The sequence below is a fragment of the Cebidichthys violaceus genome, unplaced genomic scaffold, assembly GCF_023349555.1.
Source record: "Cebidichthys violaceus isolate CVI_PGR_0920_01 unplaced genomic scaffold, fCebVio1.0.p SCAF_2, whole genome shotgun sequence".
NCBI classification, from domain to species: Eukaryota; Metazoa; Chordata; class Actinopteri; order Perciformes; family Stichaeidae; genus Cebidichthys; species Cebidichthys violaceus.
In genome coordinates this window covers 9,825,122-9,848,023 of record NW_027176372.1, presented here as the reverse complement: position 1 = coordinate 9,848,023, position 22,902 = coordinate 9,825,122, and the positions used below count along the sequence as shown (strand labels likewise).

The 22,902-nt window shown below is 41.2% G+C and overlaps 1 protein-coding gene across 2 annotated transcripts; it reads right to left on the bottom strand.

Annotated features, from left to right (window-relative positions):
- Window positions 1-142: 142 nt before the first annotated feature.
- brd8b (bromodomain containing 8b) lies at window positions 143-15,355 on the bottom strand. 2 transcript variants are annotated; one of them, XM_068714301.1, is made up of 19 exons: window positions 15,307-15,355; window positions 14,363-14,459; window positions 13,626-13,695; window positions 13,450-13,499; window positions 13,191-13,313; window positions 13,022-13,102; window positions 12,579-12,643; window positions 11,844-12,037; window positions 11,140-11,331; window positions 10,578-10,671; window positions 10,135-10,277; window positions 9,396-9,834; window positions 9,268-9,305; window positions 8,978-9,177; window positions 8,465-8,557; window positions 7,435-7,503; window positions 7,048-7,333; window positions 4,531-4,575; window positions 143-1,915 (listed from the first exon to the last, which is right to left on the bottom strand). In XM_068714301.1, the coding sequence occupies exons 1-19, from the start codon at window positions 15,323-15,325 to the stop codon at window positions 1,856-1,858; spliced, it is 2,358 nt and encodes a 785-aa protein (XP_068570402.1). In that variant the 5' UTR covers window positions 15,326-15,355; the 3' UTR covers window positions 143-1,855. The 2 variants fall into 2 exon arrangements, with proteins under 2 accessions (XP_068570402.1, XP_068570403.1); XM_068714302.1 differs by lacking the exon at window positions 4,531-4,575.
- Window positions 15,356-22,902: the final 7,547 nt, after the last annotated feature.

The following is a 22,902-nucleotide window of genomic DNA, read 5'->3' as shown; positions in this document are numbered from 1 at the left end:
GTCAGGGAAAACGATTACTCGTGGTTAATTTGTCAGATCACTTAAGACACTGAACGCAGCTGCTGGTAGATTATTTAGAGATAAATTGACCATGTAGGGATTAAGACTTCAAACAAAAATCGAAAGCAAATATGCAACTCTGTTTTGGATTTAGATCAAATAATCTTTATTTAACAAATGTACAACATAACACACATGTATCAGCTACCCAAACACAAAACTCTACATGATCCATCTCACAGGTACAAAACTTGTTTTTGTACTCATCTAAGACACATTACACAAACAAGTTTCTGATGCTATCTGCGTAGCACACTCTGGCTACATCCCAAGTGACGCGTTGGGATGCAGCAACACTATTTCAGCAACAACAAAGTCCACATCCTACGTTTCAGCCCATCAACACACTCAATGAAACACCCGCAGTTTACGATACAGCCAACTATTTCACAAAGAATATATTGTTTAGTTTTTAGACAAATGTTCCGATTCTCTACCTTCAAAGGCAGCTGTTGGTTTCCATTCTTTTCACGATAGTATAACAAAAGAGCTGTGGCATTTGAGGTTGAGATAATTAATCATGTGAAAAACGTGTTGACCAACTGTTTGTTGTCAGAGTTCCATGCAGGAACCGTTTCACTGTTATGACAATGCTGTTGGTGCTTTCAAGGACACTCCGGCATTTGAAATTGTAAAGTCTGCTGGCAAATGGTGATCTTTTACATGTAAACAAACAAACAAACAAACAATATGCATTAAACGACTTCAATGATAGCTTAGCTTGTATTCTGGACTTTGTAAAAACAAACAAAAAATGTATTAAAGTTTCAGATGCATGAGTGTACTTGAATGCAAAGAGAGTGAAACTGGCAATGGCAGCGCCACACACGATCAATGGTAACAAAAAGGCAACAAACCCTTTGCCGTGACGGATTACATTTCTCAAGCATGTTTCATTTCTGTCTGCAAGTCATGAGGTGGATTTACAAAGACGAGTCACATCAGGCCTTCAATCGGGTAGGTAGTGAAACTTAAAACATTAATGTCAAGGATATGCAAATTGCAGTTGATTGTCCAAAACGGGCAAAACCACTAGTAGATGTATTGGCCAGCTGACTGAAAGAAAGCAAAGCAGTTTAGTGACATCATCAGATTTTCTTAATTTACAAAGACACTCTTGTTCCGTCAATGAAAAAAAAGGTGAGAAAATCCAGTTGTAAAGATTTGTGATACATTTGAAGTGGATCTCACTTTAATGTTTTAGCAGTGATCACAGACCAACATGCAGTACTAGTAGTGCTTCAATTTGTGGACCTGTACATTACGACTCGTCATGGGGTCACATTCTGCTTGTTGATGTTGTTGCCGTCCGCTGTCTTTTCAGCCCCCACGGGCCGGGCACTCCAATAATTGACTCATGAGTATTAATTCATCCACGATTCAACGTGATCAAATCTGACGAGTAGAGCTCATTGTGTCCTTCATCATTTGATCCCAAACAAACTTTTGCTGGTGAAAATGTTCTTTTTCTCCCTCACAGTTCTTCGCTGTTCCATCTCAGCAGAGGGACGACTACCTTTGCTGGTGAAATGATCCGTGGGGAGAGTGGAGTGAACTCCCAATGGCGCTGCACATAAACCAATCATATGAAGCGGAGAAGAAGAAGCTCTATGCAGCTCTCTCAGACACACCGATAGACGTAACCGTCCACATATGACGTCGTCTACGCCATAGTACAGATGATTAAGTGTGTGTATACACATACACACAGAGACTGCACAGTCCTCTTCAGAAAACAAGTGACCATTCAGTATTCACCTCCACCTTCTCTGAGGGACTCTGTCTCTCTAAAATCTCATTTCTTCATTTTGAGGTCGGCCTCCATGGCACTACGGCGACCCCTAGTGCCTCCGTCCTGCAGCACAGAGACAGACAAGTAGAAAGAGAGGGGGAAAAGAAAGAGACGGAAAAAAGAAAATTCACATAAGAATGTAAAGGTCAAAGGTTGGACAGAGTGACGGGAGGCCCAGCGTCAGGCCTCCTCACGCGATTGAGCTCGGCACAAAAAAATAAATAAACACAGCAAAGTCCACCTCGGAAGGCTTCCTCTCCAAATGAAGAACAGAAAAAAACATGATGACTAAACAAAATAAAATAAAAGAAGGAGAAAAGAAATTAGAACATGCAAAGACACGGACAATCGCACGTAAACAGAAAAACACAGGAAACCGGCATGGGCTCATTAACCGAAGGTCGACGGAAGCTTGGGTGATGAAAGGTTACGGGAGCCTGTGTGTGTGTGTGTGTGTGTGTGTGTGTGTGTGTGTGTGTGTGTGTGTGTGTGTGTGTGTGTGTGTGTGTGTGTGTGTGTGGTGAGCATATTGTGTCAAAACAGAACTTAAAGTTTATGAGGGTGACAAGGACAGTGTGTTCAGAGATGTGTGTGAAACTGTCAGAGAGAGGAAGAGAGAGCCAAAGAGGCCTTTTAGTTGTTATCAATACCACACATCTATACAGCCCAGTTTGGCTGTTTGTTTGTTCTTTTCAGTTTTTCTCTTCTTCTGTATAATTAATTAAGTTTAGTCTTTCACCCTGCTATCACAACCTGACTAACTAGACAACTACGTCCAACAAAGAGGAAAAACAAAGAATTGTTATAGAAACAGTCCAAACTCTGACATGTCTCAAGTCAAAGAGGTTACATCGTGTTTGACCAAAAGGAAATCAAAAGCGAAGTCTAACAATAAATACCAGCTTCTGTTGTAAAGGCCATGAAAACCTCACTTTGAGGGATGGGGTCCTACAGAGTTACGACATCTTCAGTTCCATGAAAGATTTCTGTATCAGTGGATATTTTTCTCTCTGGTTTGAGGTGATCGTGGCTCAGTTGGAAAAAAGTGATGTCACTTACTTCGGTGCATTGGGGGGGGGCTCTGTGAGGTCAATAAACACCAGTGTTACTGATTACAACGGACACTTTACAAGGAAAGGTATTTGTCGATGACGCTCCATAACTGTAGAACGCTTTAAATGAGGAATAATGCAGAAGAGGCTCCTGGACACAGTGTAACAAAGACTACTGCGGTAAGCCTGCTGTGCACCAATCAGGATTCAGGACATTTGAAATTGTGAGGTTGTCGCTTATCTGTCAAATCTGATTAAAGCACACAGTGCTGATGAAGCAGATCAGAGTTATTAGAGTGTTAAAACTCTTCATCAACAATATTATGGATGTTTCTATTAACTCTGTTTCGTATTTAATCATTCATATTGAGCCTTACAGAGGCTTTAAATCATATTAACTTACAATATGAATAAAGATAAATTGCTTCCACTTGATACCTTTAGGGAAGTGTTTCAGACCTCAAGTTAAATACGTATTTTAACAGAAACACATGACGGTAACAAACAATCTTCATGCAACTCCTTTGAGACTTTTTGATTTTAATTATGACCAAGATACATACTGATACAATGTGCAGCAAAATAATAAACCAGTGCTTCCTGGAGAGAAAACTACGTAAAAACAACCCTGTTTGTAAATAACCTCAGACCTAGTTTGGCATTTCTATACTGCAATTTCTTGCAACTTACTGCTCGTCATATACACTGATACAGATATATCTGCCAATATCGGCCTGGTTGATTATCAGTCTTGAGGATTAGTTTAATGCTCTTGGAAAGTAAAAGAAAATACAATGATTGTGTACTTTAAAGTGAGCCGTTGTTCATTTTCATGTTATAATTTTAAACTAACTACTGGTTTTGAAAACCACGGTAACATTACCAAAAATGTTTAAATGGGAACTGTTGAATTGTTTGATATTTACAGTTACAATATTACTGATTACCGTATTTTCCGCACTATAAGGCGCACTTAAAAGCCTTTAATTTTCTCAAAAAACGACAGTGCGCCTTGTAATCCGGAGCGCCTTATATATGGATCAATTGGTTAATTGGTTGATCCATACTGGTTGTACACGGCGCTCTGTCAAAATCTTTCAGTACGACTGGTAAACTACAAAGCCGCACCGCTTGCAGCATTACGGCTACCGTAGTCAGGGGCGTCGCCGAAGTAATAGCGGTAAACACCGGTACTGTGCTTGCTCCTACTCTATTCTATGCGCCTTATAATCCGGTGCGCCCTATATATAAAAACAGTTCTAAAATAGGCCATTCATTGAAGGTGCGCCTTATAATCCGGTGCGCCTTATAGCGCGGAAAATACGGTAACACTGATAACAGTGGTCAGTTTTAATAATAACTTCAATCCTAGTTTTATTTTGCTTCCTTTAATGCCACTAAAGTTGAACTGAATTAGAGAAAGAAAAGAGATGAGAGGTAGAAGCAGATGTGTACAAAGTGTGTTACAACGTGTGTGTGTGTGTGTGTGTGTGTGTGTGTGTGTGTGTGTGTGTGTGTGTGTGTGTGTGTGTGTGTGTGTGTGTGTGTGTGTGTTTGCTTTGAGACAAGCGTGTGCGTAGCGTGGCCTGGTTCTGGTGAAATCTGAGGGAGAACCTGAATACTTACAAAGAGAGAGAGAAGGAAAGCAGGAGAGGCCATTGGGACACTGTCCTGTAGGAGGACAAACATTGGAGTGAGAAAGAGAGAGAAAACACACACACGTGCGTGAGAAAGCAAGTTTCATACAAGTCTGCGTCAAACAGGGAAGCGCGCCGAGGAACGAGCGTCCGTTCAGCCGCTGCACGGCGAACACGCACACACACACACACACACACACACACACACACACACACACACACACACACACACACACACACACACACACACACACACACACACCTCTAATATGCAGATAGTAAAAAGTGAGATTGATATACACAGACGGATACACAGACGTAGATAAACACACCTGAGACAATCAGGCACGTATACAAGCAGGCAAGCACACTCCCATACACACAAACATGTGTTTATGTCAGCTCACAAACCACAAACACCATACCACAGTTCCCATCATGGCCACTATGAAAAATATCATGACTTCCATTCAGTGGAAACACCTCCATGAACTACAGATGTTGTTTTTGTTAATACTGTTGGGTTAATTAAAAAAGGTTGTGACTGTCTCATTTCAACCGAACAGATTAAGATATTTTCCGGTGGAACCTTTTTTCTAAAATACGTTCTGGAAAGTAACCTATTTGCAAAAAATTCACCCATAATTATCAACTTCCTGAGAAAATGTTGCAAATTCCCAGATATTCCCAGTCTGGAACAGACATTTCTAAGTTCCATGATACTTCAAAAATGTCATGACCTACGAGAACCCTGTTAGACACGCACTCAAGACTCCCACAGTCTCTCTCTCTCTCTCTCTCTCTCTCTCTCTCACACTCACACTCACACTCACACACACACACACACACACACACACACACACACACACACACACACACACAGCAGACAGACAGGTTGACTCAGTGACGAGCAGATGCAGACAGACAGAAGTTAGTGAGGAGAGGTGCAGCCAGCATGCAGGACATGAATCAGCAGGGAAGTCAACACAAGGAGTTATTCCACTGAAGCACATCGTAGCCGAGAGGAGACGGACCACCGCACCGAGCGGACCGGATGTCTCAAGTGTCCCGTATAGTCAACAATGTGTCAATGTCGGACTTGTATGACGCTGATGTGAAATGCAAATACGATACATGTAATCAGTGCCCAGAGAGATTGGCATCACTGGCTCTGCTGAGTCACACTTTCATTATGCTGAGTGAATGTAGGCAACACATTAATCAGTGAAGCACGATTCAGTCATAGCAGTGACCTCGGAGAAATTGTGTGTTTAGTTCCAAAAGGTTAGACAAGTTCTTTAAATTCATATATAAAGTTGCATGGATTCAACAGACTACGTACTAAAGTATATCGTTCAATGTAATATCAAAACAGAGAGCGAAACTGTTCCTCCTACAATTTTAGGCAGTTCAAGTTAGTTTTATTCACATGAATAAATTGTCCCACATTGATGGAAGGAGAGAACACATAGTTTCATCAGTGGTGATCAACACTTAGAATCAAGAATACAATCTCTAAATGATACAGCAACAAAGAGCGATCAAACACAGACCAGTCAATCCAAAGGCCCCACATTCATTATATAATGATGCTCTTCATCCATTCACATCTTTCAGAGGACATAAACGTCATGTCCGATCAAGACATGTAGAGCATTAGTCAGGTATCTATTGACATATTTTGATTATAAAAAAAGAGAACCACACGGACTTTATGGTCAATTCAACAAATCTGTGACTTGAGTCCACAACGATGGCAACACGTTATTCTATGAACAGAGTCTGTGTAACATATCCTTTACCTTTTCATACAGTACATTAATGTATCTTCATACACACTTAATATGTCAGCCTACATTAACAGACTCATCAAATTCTAAAGCTGAACAATAATATATGTTCAAAAGCTTGATACACTATTTCATAAATAAAGCCTTTATAACTATGAAAACGGTTAAACTTTTTTTTTTTTTTTTTTTTTTTTTACAAAGAACTGTCCCGTGTCTGACCTTTTTGGTGAGATCACTCCATATTATTATGGTTATTCAAATGTATTGTTCAGGGGGCCACATTTTCATAAAGCTAAGGGCCCGGGGACATTTCTCTGAGCTATTGACCCGCTCAATCTCTTGCTGGGCTTAAGAACCAACGCCTTTTTATTTTTGCTAATTTGTGTTTATTTGGTTTGTGTGTTTATTTGGTTGGTGTGTGTTTGATATACACTCCAGATAGATCTATGCTATCACCATGAGCATCTGGTTATGTGTAAAAATTCAAGGTTCTACGAAAACAAGAATGCATAGAGAACAATATATCGCGAGAAAGTTTCAGAACAAAATAGATAAAATAGTTCCCCCATAATCCAAAATGTCTTCCTGGCTCACTGTTGATATTTTCGAACATTAACACTGACCAGTTTTGAGTTGGAGGTTTATCGACTGCTTTGACGCTTTGCCAGACTTTTAAGGGAATCCTAATTTGTCCCCCAACAAGTGGCCCAACCCACCTTCTCAGCCGGCTCTCCTGGCTTACGGTTTCCCTCCCTGCCGCGGAGGCTCTTTGCGGAGATGGCGCTCTCCGAGGTCTGCATGATGAGCTGGGTGGCAAGGAACTGCTGGACGTGCTCCAGGACGTCACGCTGCATCTCCAGCGCCATGTGGTACACGTCGTGGTCTGACGAATTGTACATGACGGCATTCTGGAACATCAGCATGATGTCACGCTGGAACTCGGCCGTGGTCCGGATCACGCCAGACTCAATGTTCTTCTTGATGGCCGACAGGTCCATGGGTCTGGAGCAGGAAGAGAAGTTATTAAACGTGTATGCAAAGGGAAAATGAGTGGTAATTTGATTTAAAAAAGCGAGTGAGTGTATGTGTGCATTTGATCTTACCTGTGTACGATGCTATGGTAACCAGGCGCGATGTCATCTGACACAGGCTGCAGGAAGACGCTGGCATACCTGAGAGAAACATGAATTCCATTTAATTGATGGGGGAGATGGTTTTTCTGCAGTGCTTTTGTTCCAGAAAATGTATTGTGTGTATGTATGTATGTATGTATGTATGTATATATATATATATATATATATATATATATATATATATCTCTCTCAAATCATTTAGTAGTCAAAATCCCAGTATTTCAAGTTGGCCAAAAAGCACAAAAAGCAATGGAATGCTGAATAGACAACAAGTAGACAATGGAGTTCAGTCCAGAGTTAAACTTGTGTTCCACTCAGTTATGTGCGGTTTCACAGATCTTTGGCTGCTATTGGATATTAACCACGATTAACATTATTCTTGTCTACGCTTCTGTTGTACTTACAGGGAACAATAAATATCGGAAAACATACATAAATATTTGTTTATAGTATTTGGCCTGTAGCCACCATTGAAGACCATGGTCAAGTCGTTGGTATTGTTTCATGCAATGTGGGAGTTTTGATGACTTTAGGAGTTCACCTACGATTCATCCCATGCACAGTGGAGTTCTGTTTTTAGGCAAAAATATATAAATGCATTCATTGAACTAAAACAGATTGATTTAGTACAATCATGTAGGAAGATAACATTTATAGAAGATATAGAAGAGAAGGGTGATCAGCTGAGTGAAGATATATTATATATTATAATTAATTAATAAATAATTAATTAAAAATATATTATTTTTAGGTGCTTTGACAAAATGTTTTAGGGGTGTTGAGGTTGCACTGCCGGCATAGCACTCATGGCCTGAGTACTTTCTAAATCTGGAGGTCTCCTACTATTTGATGAAACAGCTCATTACAATCAGGACAGTTGTGTGACAACCTTAAAACATGTGGCACTAAAAAAACTCTGAGATTGAGGCATTGCTTAAGTATTTTGGCCAACAAAGACTTTGATTCATTGCGGAGGTTAAGGCATTCCAAGAAGCTCCACCTGTGGTTGGCTGCGGCTCTCCACACCAGCATAATGGCTTTCTTCCAGATCTTCTGGGCCTGCACTGCCTCCTGGTCCTCACCGCATGTAGATCTGAACCAGAGAGAGGGGAAGCGAAGACAGAGGGGGAACGAAGAGAGGATTGGGAAGTGCACGGTGAATGGAAACAAGAAGCAGAAGGGAAATCCCCAGTGGCGGAGAGGCAAGTGGAGACAAAAGTACACCGTTAGAATTTTCAATGTCAGCAGCCAGAGACTGCGTAGCTCGGAGAAATGGAGCCCTAATGTGATTCAGAGGTCACGACGCCAACGCTCATGACAAATGCAAGCTAAGCTTTATCTAGTTTTAAATCAGCAAAATGCTTTGCTGCGGTAATGCCAGAGGTTATCTTAGGACACGGCTCTGGAATTACACAAGCCACTTCCCCACTGAACATTACCCAGTAGATAAAAATGGTGACTATGACAATCATCGCAGTCCTTTGTGCAACCATGACCACACGTGGACACCTACAGCTGGGAAGACGAGGCCGGGCTGCTGGCCAGCGAGTCCGCTGTGTAGCGCTGCGAGGGCGGGCCGTAACCATCTTCACTCTCACTGGCTGCCCGCTCCACCTCCGACAGATAGGGCCCCTCCCCCTCCCCGCACTCCTCCTTCAGCTCCATCCCTTCTTCTGGGTAGCCCTCACTCCCCGCCTCCTCCTCCTTCACCTCCTGGATTCAAGAACACGCACATATTAGGTAAAATGACTGTTTGACAAAAGGTTGTGCGTGTGTGTGTGTACGTGTGCATAAGTGTGTTACCTTGGACTCTCTCCCGGACACAGAGCTGTCCTCAGAGTCTGTGGGACAGAAATGAGAAGAAGATTAGAAAAATATTAATATATCAGCATAACTTCTGTATGCGTGTGGTGTGACGTGACACCACCCACCCAGGCATGGCGGGTTGGGCTCCGGCTGGCTCCATTCCTCTCCTTCGCTCTTGACCGTCGCCTCAGTGGCCTCCTTCCCTGCCGCCCCCTCCTCCGCAACCTCACTTCCCGTTGCGCCGTCGTCAGAGGCGACAGAAGAGGTGACGTCGCTTCCCGTTACCTCAGGTCCCTCACAGTTTCCCTTGAGCTGCTGTTCTCTTTTGGTTTCCGGTTGATTCTGGGTCTCTATGCCAGCAGGAATCAGGGCTGACATTGCGACCACATCCTGAGGCTCCTGAGTGGGATCGGAGTCTTGGACAGCAGGCGCCGGGTCCGAAGCCTTCAGCTCCTGGGTCTCCCAGGGGCCGGGGAGGGTGTGTCCTTCTGAGACGGCCTCTTCACACAGAGAGAGAGCGGCTTCCACTGCCGCCGCATCCAAGGCCTCAACAGAGTCGTCGACCTGGGATGAAGGAGGGGAGGACAGAGGCAGAAAGGATTGAAGACTGAGCTACACGGTCAATATGATCTAAGATGTTGCTTTTGTTACATAATGCCGTACCTAGTGGTCTTTTTCCGCACTCAGAATTACTGTCTATTAGGCATCTACTATAACTTTCGTCACAGTTACTTACTGAAGTCTAACATACTCCCCAATTAACATGAATAAAAAAGGCTCTGATAATGGTCATTCTTGCCTTTTTAATGGTGAATGAGAAACTGATATGGACACTTTTAATTTTTTTTAAAACACAGTATGTACCTTCTCCTCTATGATGGCAATGATGTCTCCCACTGTCTCCAGGTCCAACTCGTCTCCCATGTAAGACACCGCTACGAGGTCCTCTTCTACCAACCCGGTCTCCTCACCGAGCTCTGCCTTCACTGCAGCGTCCGCTTCACCGTCTGCACACACACACACACACACACACACACACACACACACACACACACACACACACACACACACACACACACACACACACACACACACACACACACACACACACACACACACACACACACACAGAGAGAGAGGAGTAAACAAGAACACAATAAAAACCTGCAAGGTTGGAAGTAATTATTAGGTCTGAACCGAGTGTCTTAATCTCCTGTGCACCATGATCCTTTATCCTCTATCTATTTATGTCACAGAACTATATGTATCTGTGTGCATGCACAAACAGTTATGCAACGTGTATTTACCTGTGATGACCACATGACCAGGCGGTAAGGCAGTGGCTGCGGTGGCTGTCTGAACTCCATTGGTGAGGCTTCCAGCAGAGTCTCCCTCCCCAACCTGACGTCAATAAGTAACACAAAGGTGTAAAGGGTTTTAATCCAGCATTGCTATGACTTTGTAGACCCACTGTGGAGGGAACAAATAAAAGTTCAAAATATTCATTGACATCAAATCAGAATATTGCAGTCTGTCTTTAAAAGAAAGTCACCAAAGTAGTGAATGAATGCACGTATGTAATGATATAATTAAGATATAATCTCTGACGATGTTGGTATTAGAACATGTAGCAATATCCAAAAGACTAAAGTAAAATAAGAAAACTCTTAAAAGGCTGCATAGCCAGTCCTCGATATGCTCATCAAGCTTTACCAACAGCCAATTTAAATAAATATTTAATGAATTCTATAAATTGGTGTTCACAATGTATATCTTTGAGGCGTTTATGATGCCTTGTATGATGACATATCATTTTGAATTCCTGGCATTCTTGTACTTTTGGATGTTGTGATCTACTCTGGCTCTTACCAGGCGGGGGCTGGCCGAGATGAGGTTGCCTTTTTTCAGCAGTTCTGACAGGAGAGGGGAGGGTGGCGGCGTGGCCTTCTGGGTCAAGAGCCTCTTCTGTGGCGAATCATCTACTTGAGCGGCCAGGCCTCCATCTTTGGGCCCCGGGCCTGGAGCATCCGACGCTGGTAGGAACACTCCGACCCCCTGGGCCTGGCAGAGGCAGCAAAGAATCAGTGAGAGCGGTTGGCACGGTGAGCTGCAGTATCTCAACCATCTCCTTCCAGGAGGAGCTGGCAGCACCAAAAACACCACAATGTGAGATGATCTTTTTCCCACTGACTCATAATGAGACCAAAAACTAATTGGAGATACAGAAAGGCACTTTAGTGGAGTCTGCAGTTCTGAAATCATTCTCAAGATACATTACTGAAAACAAACACATCATGGACTTTTAATGTATCAGACAGCCTCTAAATCTATTACAGTGAAGCCTGAATTAAACTTCAGTGTCAATTAAAGTACAGTGACTGTGAAATTCCCTTCATAATAAAACATTGTAAAAAAAAGATGGCATAGAGAAGGTGGAAATGTTTCAGCTAGATAAAGAAAACCGTATATAACATATTTCTCTCTGTATCGGCAGTATTCTTGTGGTATCTCATCACCGCTACATGACTTTAACTACACAAGGCCAACACTGCTCTATTAGAGGATGTTCTTACAACTGAGTGGGTGGTGGTGGTGGTGGTGGTGGTGGTGGTGGTGGTGTCATCGGAGGTAACACCTCCTGTATCCATGGGCGTCGTGGGGACCAAAGAGTCAGCCAGAGAGTCCACGGTGGGGGGGCTGGCACCCAGAGGAGAACGCACAGTTACGCTGGGCAGACGCTTCGGTGTGTTTTTCATCGCCTGACGAGCTGTGATGGACAGAGAAGATCAGAGACAGAGAATAAATCAATTGTTTCTTTCTTTCTTCTTCAAGGAATCAGAGAAATTAAGAGAAAGGCAACATGAAAAAGCAGTCATGTCAACCCAAGCACATCAGAGAAACAATCCCGTAAAGTAAAAAAAAACATTCCAAGTAGAGGGCCGAGCAAAGTATTCTAGAAGTCCTTACTGGAATATAAATTTGACGTACTATTTCACAAATGTTATACCCAATATAACAATGTCATAAAACCCTACAACACTGCAATTACTATGAAGTTTATGAAATGTTTATCTCAGCAAAATGGAAGACATCCTACTTGTGAAGCTCTCACACCTTGAAAAACAGATTACTGTGTTTTGATGCAGCTTCAAGCTCTGTATGGCAGCATGCCAGGTCACGTGAGGACTGAGTGTGGCAACACCTATCACAGAGATAAGGACGAAGTTCTCTGCTAATACTCACATGAGCCAAGATATTTTGATTTCGTGAAGTAGTTCAAGGCCTTCAACAGTGCAGACTGAACCTACCTTGGAACGCCGTTTCTGTGGCTTTCCTCTTCTGTTCCGCTTCCTCCTCAGCCTGGTTCTTCTTTCTGAGGTTGGAAAAATCAGTTTAACAGTCTGAGAAGATGGGAAATAGGGGGGATAATAGAAATATGGAAAGCAGACAGATGCCGAGTCACGCGCTGTCATATTTGCATCTACAATGTAGCATGTGATGTGTAGCATGTGCACATGCTATATAGCAGCATTAAGGCCACCTTCAGCTAAGAAGTTAAAGGCATTTTCTTTGGCAAATTTCTTTCATGGTGGTGTTGAATTAAAGGTCGGGGATCATCAAAGTTATTAAAGTCCAACAGAAACTAAATAGCATTTTTTGTAACTGTTTTTCTACTTGTGCATAGCTCGCTCTGTTTATCACATGTTAGTATCTGTTTTTTATCAAACAGAAGAAGTGATAAGAGTCTCACAGTGTGATCTCTGCCCACAGCTCCTTCAGCTGGGAGTCCATGTGACCCGTCTGTATCAGATCCACCTCTTTCTTCAACTTCCTGTCAGGACAGAAGGCACAGAAGGGTTAAAGACCACGTCTCGCAACCAAATGCATGTTAAGATCATTTATTTGAAGTGTGCATGTACCTGTACTGCTCTTGTGTGTCTCGCAGTAGTTTTTTCAGTTCCTCTATCCTCTCTGTGGTTAGCCTACGCACAATGACATCTTCAATGGTTTCGACCACCTCGCCCTTCTCCCCACGCTTACGCCTGGAGTATAGGACGGCAAAAGCACTTTAAGTCAACTCAATTAATAGTTTACCTGTGTCAACAAACAAAAGTGACAACACACATTATCATAATTCTGCATATAGGTGTTATGCGATGTCTGTGTTAGAATACTGACTTGGGTGCTTCTGTGGCCTCTAGCAGCTCGGAGTATTGTGAGGCACAGTGCTGGGGAACAGAGAGAAAGCTTGTTATCCTGAGGCACATTTTGGCCAGAGCCTGAGTAGAACTCGGCATAGTTATCTGCTCAGAAGACAAAAGGGAAAATTATTTGTAGGTTTGTAGATTTCTCACCTTCTGTGAGAACCAGTCAGGTGGACGGCCAGGCTCTGAGAAAGGCTTGATGGCTCTACTTACTGACACCCTGGAAGACGAGAGACATTCATCAGAATAAACACACATGTTGAGAAAACGATCTGAAAATAAATTCATGTGGAAAGAAATGCATTCAAATTTGTAATAAATGAAGACAAGTAAAAGTGAAATCCAGGGTATTGTGAAAAACTTTTATATTTCATGTAAAAGGTTACACCGATACATTGTTGTTGTTGTTGTTTTATTTTAAAATACACAGGTTGATATTGGTCTTCTCTTACAAACTTCTTATTAGTTGTCTAAGTCATGAAGCACCAGTGAGCTTGAGCTACCTGTCAGCATTCAGACATATATGTAAGTTGCCCAAGTCTGACCCCTAGTGGTGAGACTTGATACTAACACCTTTGACAGGACACATACTAGTCTTTTTGCCCCATGTCCTCAAAGAAAGACATAACCAGATAATGTATAGAAGCTAATGTGCTCCTTTTTAAGCCTCTTACATGAAGAAAATCCAAGTGTATGTAGACATGAATGAATACTTGGGTGCATTTTGAATACTTTTTTCATATAATATATAATATAATAATCTGCCCAACATATGGATGGTCTAATACAACACACAGACACCTGCCTGTGTTCTGATGTCCTATGGCTGCCCCCTTTGTGAATGACAAAAGCAGTTGACTAAATATATTGAGCAGATTTTTTCTTACCAGTTTTGGTCACCACTCCTCATAACAGAGGAGGCCAGGCACAGCTTCTCCCTGACGGACCAGGGCTCTGTTGGTCCCACATTCAGTAGCTTGTGTTCTGTGAAAAAAAACGTACAAATATACAGTGAAGTCATAACACGTCCAGGTATTCTTAGCAGCCTGTGGCTTGTTACTAGCTAATATATATGCTTTATGTCAGGGCACAAACAATGAGCAATTAAAGTCCACATAGCACGGATAAAAAAACAGATGTTTTAATGAGTAACATTGTTCTCTATCAGAGTTGGTAAATCAAGCTGTCTTTCATGTCAGTGTCTACGTTAACAAACTGTCATCTCACGTAACTTAACGTTAAGCGTTGTGTTTTTATTCCGGGGAGATTTGTTTATGGTAGCACACACCAGTTACTATACAATTACGGTCTTTCCCCCCATACAACCCAATTAACACAACAGTCTGTGATTTATTATTGATATACATATAAAACATATGACAGCCCCCAGTAGCCGCGCTGGTTAGCCTTGTAGTCTTGTAGGTTTTTATTTTAATTGTTTGTCAAAGTTCGCTAGCTAGTTAGCTACTGTTAGCTAGATTGTTTATAGTAATTTGCTAGCTTGCATCGTATTTAGAGGATGCTTCTAATACTGTAGCACTTCATTTTAAATTTAAATAATAATATAATAATTTTAAATGGGGGATAAATGCATATCTACAAGTAACTAAGCCATGGTTCTGCAGACAATACCATACACTTAGCGTTTGCTACATTACGGGGGACACATTCACGAGACACACACGGCTACACGGCGTAACGCTTTTTTCATGCAACGACCCTACTTGGGTCGACCAAACTAAATGAACTGCAATGTTTGGAGTTTGTTTACTGCTATATTTGTTATGAAATCAGGAAGAAAATAGAGAAAGATTTATAAAATATTACTCACTGCCGATACCGCTCGCCATTTCTTTTGTGACAAGGCCGTGAGAACAACTTCCGCCGGACAAGTTTCAGTGGTACACAAATGTTACGGTAAAAAAAAAGAGACAAATATACTCAGAATGCAGCTGCAGTCAGTGGAGCGTAGAAGGAAATATATAAAAGTGCTTGTTAGGGCCCGAGCACCGACGTAGTCGGAGCGGAGGACCTATTGTTATTCTAATGTTTTTTATTATTATTATTATTATTATTATTATTATTATTATTATCGTACCAGTTTCATCGCAAAAGGAGGTGCTTGGGATACTGGGAATCTTTTGAAATTTGGCACAAAATTCAATCGTGGTGAAAATTCCAGTATAATTGGGGTGTCCAGCTGCGGCATGACATTTTGGCTCGATAGCGCCCCCTACAGAGTAGCCCCAACTTTGGGTTTCACCTAGCTGTATGAAATTTGGTAGGTATGTGGAACGTGATGGGACGTACAAAAAGTCAAAAGGAGGTATATCCTAAACCAAACAGGAAGTCGGCCATTTTGAATTTTATGACGTTTTTGGACCGTTTCAAGGCGCCGTACTTTAACGAACTCCTCCTAGAGATTAAACCCGATTGCCTTCAGATTTGGTCAGTATGCTCTTGAGACCTTGGCAGTGAAACGATACTCAAAGATCAAAAAGTTATCGAACTATGTGTCCGTGGCGTGGCGGCAAAAAAACACCATTCGCCATGAAACAGGAAGTTGTTGTAACTCGGCTGTACATTGCCTAATCTGCTCCAAATTTCTCATATGTCATAACATCCTGACCCTGAACACATGTATATGACAATTTATCATAGCTATCATAGTAATAGCGCCACCTAGTGGCAACAGGAAGTCATAGGTTGTGTACTTTGACACCCTACTGCTCACAGATTAATCGGATCCCTCTCAAATTTTGTCACAAAAGCCTTAAGACCTTGATAATGCTTCATTGTGAAAATTGTAGGAAGTTGTCGAAGCGTGGCGTGATCCTTCGCCATGAACGAATAAACTGATGTAACTCGACTCCGCATCATCAGATCTTTACCAGATTTCACATGTTTGATTAAACTCCAGGCCTGAAGACATCTGCAAGCCAATTTTGAATCATAGTCATAGCGCCACCTACTGGCAACAGTAAGTTAAAGTCTTTATACTTTGGCTTGTTTCTCTTAGTTGGAAAATCAGATCAACATCAAATTTGTTCCACACAAATGTAAGAAGTTCATAATGCCAGTTCTCTAAGCTTTTGATGTTTCGTCGAACGCCGTTGCCGTGGTAACGCAGTCTTCGCCGTGAAAAACGATGGTCATTTGGAGAGGTTAAAAAAGCTCGAAACACAAGCAAACTTGACACACAGATCACAAGGCCAAAATGTAGTTCTATAATATGATTTTATTCAATCAGAGTGTTAAATCGGCTCAATAGCGCCCCCTACAAAATTTTGACGAAGCAGCCCTCGCAGTACGTTTCACATAGATTAACAAAATTTGGTAGGCACATGTATCACATGTGGACTTAAATAAAAGTCTCTTGGGGCCATGCCCTAAACCCAACCGGAAGTCAGCCATTTTGAATTTAGTCTGAATTTCTAGTGTCGTTTTTTCAATTTTCAGGCGCTCTACTTTAACGAACTCCTCCCAGGGAACTAATCAGATCCACTTAGAATTTGGTCAGAACAATCTAAAGACCTTTGTGATTAAAAGTTACTCAAAGCTTGTTGTTTCGTGAAATGCCGTTGTCGTGGCGATGCATTCCTCGCCATGAAAAACAAAGGTGTTTTTGAGGGGCTAAAAATACTCAAAACAAAATCAAACTTGTCACACACATTTAAAATCCTGAATGTAGTTATCTGATGTGATTTTAATGCTTCAGAGTGGCAACTCGGCTCGATAGCGCCCCCTACAATATTTCGACGATGCAGCCCTCGCAGTACGTTTCACCTAGATGTATGAAATTAAGTAAGCAGGTGTATCACGTGTAGACTTAAAAAAAAGTCTTGGGGTCCATGCTCTAAACCCAACCGGAAGTCAGCCAATTTGAATTTTGTATGAATTTCTTGTGGTTTTATTTCCTTTTCCAGGTGCTGCACTACGAACTCCTCCTAGGGAAATAATCCGATCAGCTTAGAATTTGGTCAGAACAACCTAAAGACCTTAACGATTAAAAGTTACTAAAAGCTTGATGTTTCATTGGATAACATGGACTTGGTGTCGCGGCAATTTTACATGATTCGCCATCATCCATCAAGCTTTTGTAACTCAACCTTACTTTGTCAAAACTGCCCCAAACTTGACATGCTTGATTGCTGTCGTGATTTTAGGACTTCTGCATGCCAATATTAACTCATAGTCATAGCGCCACCTACTGGCAACCACAGACGTAAACAGAATTCTATAATAACAGCGGCCCAAACAGGGTTTGTGGGCACACCATGAGAAAAAGACTTCTCTGATCTAAATATGTGCAAACTAAGATGCTTGGAGAACAAAAGTTAATCAACAGTGTTTTTCAAACCATGTCAGTGGGCATTAGTATAAATGATCTGTCTAGAGCCTCTACATGAGAATCAGGTTAAATGTTACAATGAATGCTTCACACTACAATCTAAAGTTACAGAAGAGCTTAAAATGAAAACAGTGTCAAATTAAAGTGTTCAAGTAAAAACAAATGACACTGCTGTTCTGTTAACTTTCATGTAAGTCCAAATACAATCAGTAGGACACTGCAGGGAGTTGAACTCCATCCCAGTAACCTGACAGTCTGTTATGTTACAAATACTGAAGCACATTCACACGTTAATTTTCTTAATGATCTTAACAGGCTTACATTTATGATTGTATCGGAGGTACACTCAAAACATTTGAGGCTTAAGACCTGGCAACATGGTCTTGCTATGCTGCTGGTCGACGCAGGAAATATCATCTAACTTGTGCATGCAGTGTATGATGGTCACAGAAATGCATTGCCGCATCAACCAGAGTCCTGCCAGTACCCTCGACGTGTGTGACGTTGCGAGGGCCCGATCAATGCTGCTTGCAGCTTTAATTTAGGTTAAGTTTCGAAAAAGCAGGACTTTTTTATGTTTCAAGCCTACTCAGGAAAAGGTTGATAGGTTTCTAGTGTTTGTTATGAGAGTAGGCCTACCTATTACTACCTCATAATAGCTGCTGTGTCTCCCCTGAGTTAAATGGGAGTAAAAAGACAACCACATCTAAACCAGACGTGTCACACAGTCAGATGCTTAATGTGTCTTGCAAAACAACAATGAACAAAGAGAAAATTGTGAGTTAGTGTTGTGAGCAGGGCTGTCAGGATTTTTTTGGCATACTGAGGTGAGGAGTGGAAGTTCCCATTGCAACTCCACCACATTTATACTTCTTTGGGCTGACAGTGACACCATAGGAAAATAATGAATTCTTCTGATGTATTTTTGTCCATATTCTCTTTATGTATTTAAATGGACAGATCCAATTTTATATAAATGTTATCTCTCTACGCGATGGTCTGAAAGTTGTCTCAAAGGGCTCTCTACATTGTCAGGAATATAATTCTGGTGGTGACATACAAAATCGTTTTTAATTTCTATGATTTCATTTAATTTCCTGTTTGCTTTAGCTAAAAGTACTTCAACTTAGATATAGTGAGTCTAATACATATCAGAATCAATTTAAAGCAATGTGTATTTGTAGAATACAAACATCTCCATAAATCATTTAAATCCCTAAATGACCATAACAATACCTTGGACATAACCTTTGTCTTGGTTGTGATTTGTGATCATTATTGGGCCTTCAGCATCTGTGGTAATTCCACCGCTGAATGAGGATGAAAAGAACTACCAAACTTGTTTAAGCAACTAACTGTTGTTCAAGGTTCAAGGTTTATTGTTATTTTACAATACATTAGTAGCCCCCCCCCATGCTAAACACACAGTCAATGTATATAGTGATATTCAAATATTGGAATTAGAATAAAATAAAAACAATAAAATACAATTAACTATATAAAAGTTGCACAAAGGGAAGAAATAAAAAAGCAACCCTAAATTATATTTACAAGGAATATATACAATATGAGTAATAACAGTGTATGTAAGTGGGAATGAGGATAGTGCAAAGGGTAATGGTAGGGTAATGTAGCCTACAACACAAGCAAAACACAAAGTTCCATGTCAAGTGTGGAGGATGAGGTGTTAACATGTGTATAAAATGTCTCATGTGTGCAAGAATCTACACCAGAATCACAAACAAAGTGTGTCTGTATTACTATTACTTGAGGCACTGTGAGGTAGAGAGACAGCCAGAGTCTGGAGAACACACTGGACATATTCTTTAGAGTGAAAGAATTGGGAGCAGCTGAACTGGACTTCTGTTTCACCTGAGTGATGATCGGGGCACATCTGATAACCTAAAGTGAACATTCATTGATTGTTCAGTAGACGGACGTCTGATAACATGTGACATGTTGATAAAAAACATAGAAATGAAAAAAAGAAAAAAAGTTTAGTTTCAGCTTTCTGAAACAAACTTTAATGTTAGCCATTGCATGCCAGCCCTGATAGAAAGCTCTACAAATAATGTGTGAACTTAGTGTATTTGTACCAAAAAAAAACATTAAGTCAATGGTGTTTAAAGGCTTACTGTATGTTTCTCAAAAGCAAAAATAGAAAACCATGTTTTTTCATCAGCTTCATTTAGACTCCAGTTTCAAAATCCATCATCTAAGGACTACTTTTCACACTATTGTGACTCTCAGTTCAAACTGTCAATCAAGAGTGATGATAAAATGAGACCATTCACAACCGTTTAAATATTGGCAGTCTTTATTTCAACAAGACTAAGAAATGTTGTTTAATATACATTTTCTCTTACAATTTAACATCTATCTCATCTTGTTTTTTCCATAACATTTAGGAGATACTCTGACAAGTAAAAATCTGATGTACTGTTATGGCCTCTTTTAGAGACATCTAACCCGGCTGCTCTTTATTTACACTGTATTTATTGTTTTATTGTTCTCAGTCTCTCCTCAGAAAACGAGTCCTTTTCTGTTCTTGGGGGCCAAAGGCTGATGGAACACCTGTCCAACTCAACTTGTACGTCGCTAGACTGAAGTTGCTCTGTGGATCAAATGAACAACATCCAGCAGCCGGGCCACCTCCCGGCCGGCTGGAAAACGTTGCTGCCCCGGCCCGCAAGCACAGACATTTACCATCGTCACCCAAAAACCTTTCCTTCCACTCTCAGAAAGTTGGGTTTTCTTCACACTAGACACATTTCTTCCACATGACGCGAACACATGCACAAGTCCTGGTAGAAATGTTGGTGGAACACAAAAAATCAGGAGAACTGAATTGGACCGGTCGCACGCAGAGGTAACGCCGGATCAAGCTGCTGAAACGCTGCTGAAGCACCGCTTCGTTGTTTTTAAATGAAAAGTTTCAGGATTTTATGTGGGTTGCTTTGTCGTTCCTTTAAAGTCAGATTCTTAATATTGATTTCCTCGTTGATTTGGAAGTCTGTTAGTTGGTAATATCACTTTTTTTGAAGAAGAAAATTTCATGTAAGCTTACAATCAACCTGTCAATTTCAAAGCTGAACAAGAGGCACAAAGGTTGTGTCTAGTAATTACCATCCGTCCTAATTGCAGCGAACTGGTTCAGACCTGCAGACGAACGTGAGACATGCAAAACCATTTCAATTTTCACAAAAATGCATATTCAACTCTGATCAATTAAATCAATTACTCTGAGAAATTAATTACTGTCACCTAAGTTTTGCATGTCGAAACATTTTGAACACTGTATGACGGACCATCTATGTTGGTTCTAAAAGCATGTTTACAAGGACGTTAGAATACATGCATAAGTTACTGTACAAAAGCTACATGATGCAGCGTCATTTTAGAGATGAAATGGCCAGCTAATGCAACTTACAGACCCGGTTATAACATTAGAAGATATAGAAATCCTTATGTTGTGCTCATCAGCTGGTAATGATATACTCCAACACCCTTCAGGAAATCAGAGCACAAAAGATACAAATCATCATCTACATCCTTTTTTTTTTTTTTTTTACCTCATGAAGTTGCTAATAATGTACCAAGGTAAAAAAAAACAAAAAACAGATCAGGCACCATACATTGCATTCATTTTGGTAGCACTTGTGACTAAACTTCATCATTCCACCTCCAGTTGAAATGATGAGAACGTAAGAATGAGGGTAGGTAGATCAAATGGTCCAGAGTTCATTTACACCGACACACGCCGGTCAAGAGGCAAAAGTGTGTTATGGGACGGGGGACGTGGGCAAAAAAAAAAAAAAAAAAGAGCACCAAAAAAACTGTTCACACTAACCAAAAATGCCCCCGATATCTGTGCACATTGTCCTCTTCCACCACCTAAACTAGCAGTAAAATCCACTGTAGTACCTAATATATATCTTCATACCAAAAATAGCTAAACATTACAACACCTCTTCGACATAAAACCCTGTATTAAAATAATCTTTTTCTTGATTTCGTTTGATCAAAGCACTGTCTTTTGTTCCTCCTCCTCTCGCTTTATGAACCTACGCGTCGCCACCTTCTCTTCTCAAACACGTGAGACTGTATAGAGTCAGATCCTCTGTGCTGACCTGAGCTTACAGTACCAAACAAAAGGCCATTCAGGACTCGTCCGCTCTGCCTTCTTTAGGGTTAATGCCAGGGGAGTCCTTCTCCCTCCATGCCGGTTACCTTTCACCAGGACGCCGGCCACACGTCTCCACTCTATCAGACCCGTTCAACTCAACATCACTAGATTGCATCGACTGTGAGAGCATGCGTGAGGTACGACCATTACAATTGAACTGTTTGCGCTGAGGAAGTAAAATTAAAAGTTGATTCAGGAAATAAAAAATAAAAAAAGCTAGGTTGTGATGATGCTCATAGCAGACATACAATATGCACATTTGGGCTCGCAGAGCGACCCAAAATCTCTTCTAAAGAACGATTCCATCTCCAGGTCGAACATAAATACCTGTGCTGTAACTTCTCTCGCTGTATTTCCAAGAGATGAGAAGATGTTTAGCGTCTCTCCGAAGCGAACGAAAGCTCCCAACTGTGCCCCATCGGCTGATGTACTCAAATGTATAAATGCACAGACGAAAACATCCACAGTGTGCGCAATCGAATGATTGTTAACATGCATAACAACAATCTCTGAATAACGGAAAGAAGGAACATCCTCAGAAATATGAAGATATGTCCCACCACAGGCACTCACTGTTCAACCAAACATCTGGGCAGCTATTTAAATATCAGATGGCGATCACCGAAGAAGGCACAAAAATGTATTATGAGATTAAACTGTCAAAATAAGACAATTGTATGACGTTTGTGTTGCTGCATGCAGAACCATAGTGGAGCTCCAACAGAGCCATAAGGAGTAAAGGCTTATCTGGGGGGAAAAAAAGGTGGATTTCTTGGGAAAAAAATTGTATTCCTGTACACTAATGTCCTTAAAAACATACAAATAATTAAAAGTGAAGTTATTGTAATATTAAGAAGAGTCTTCCCCCCCCCCCCCCCCCCCCCCCCAAA

What these genes read in the sequence shown, in the direction of transcription:
- brd8b (XM_068714301.1), bottom strand. An exon ending in CCGGCCTCGTCTTCCCAGCT is followed by an intron (nt 8,558 to 8,977) that starts GTAGGTGTCCAC and finishes TCTCTGGTTCAG; the next exon opens with ATCTACATGCGGTGAGGACC. An exon ending in TACCATAGCATCGTACACAG is followed by an intron (nt 7,334 to 7,434) that starts GTAAGATCAAAT and finishes TTCCTGCTCCAG; the next exon opens with ACCCATGGACCTGTCGGCCA.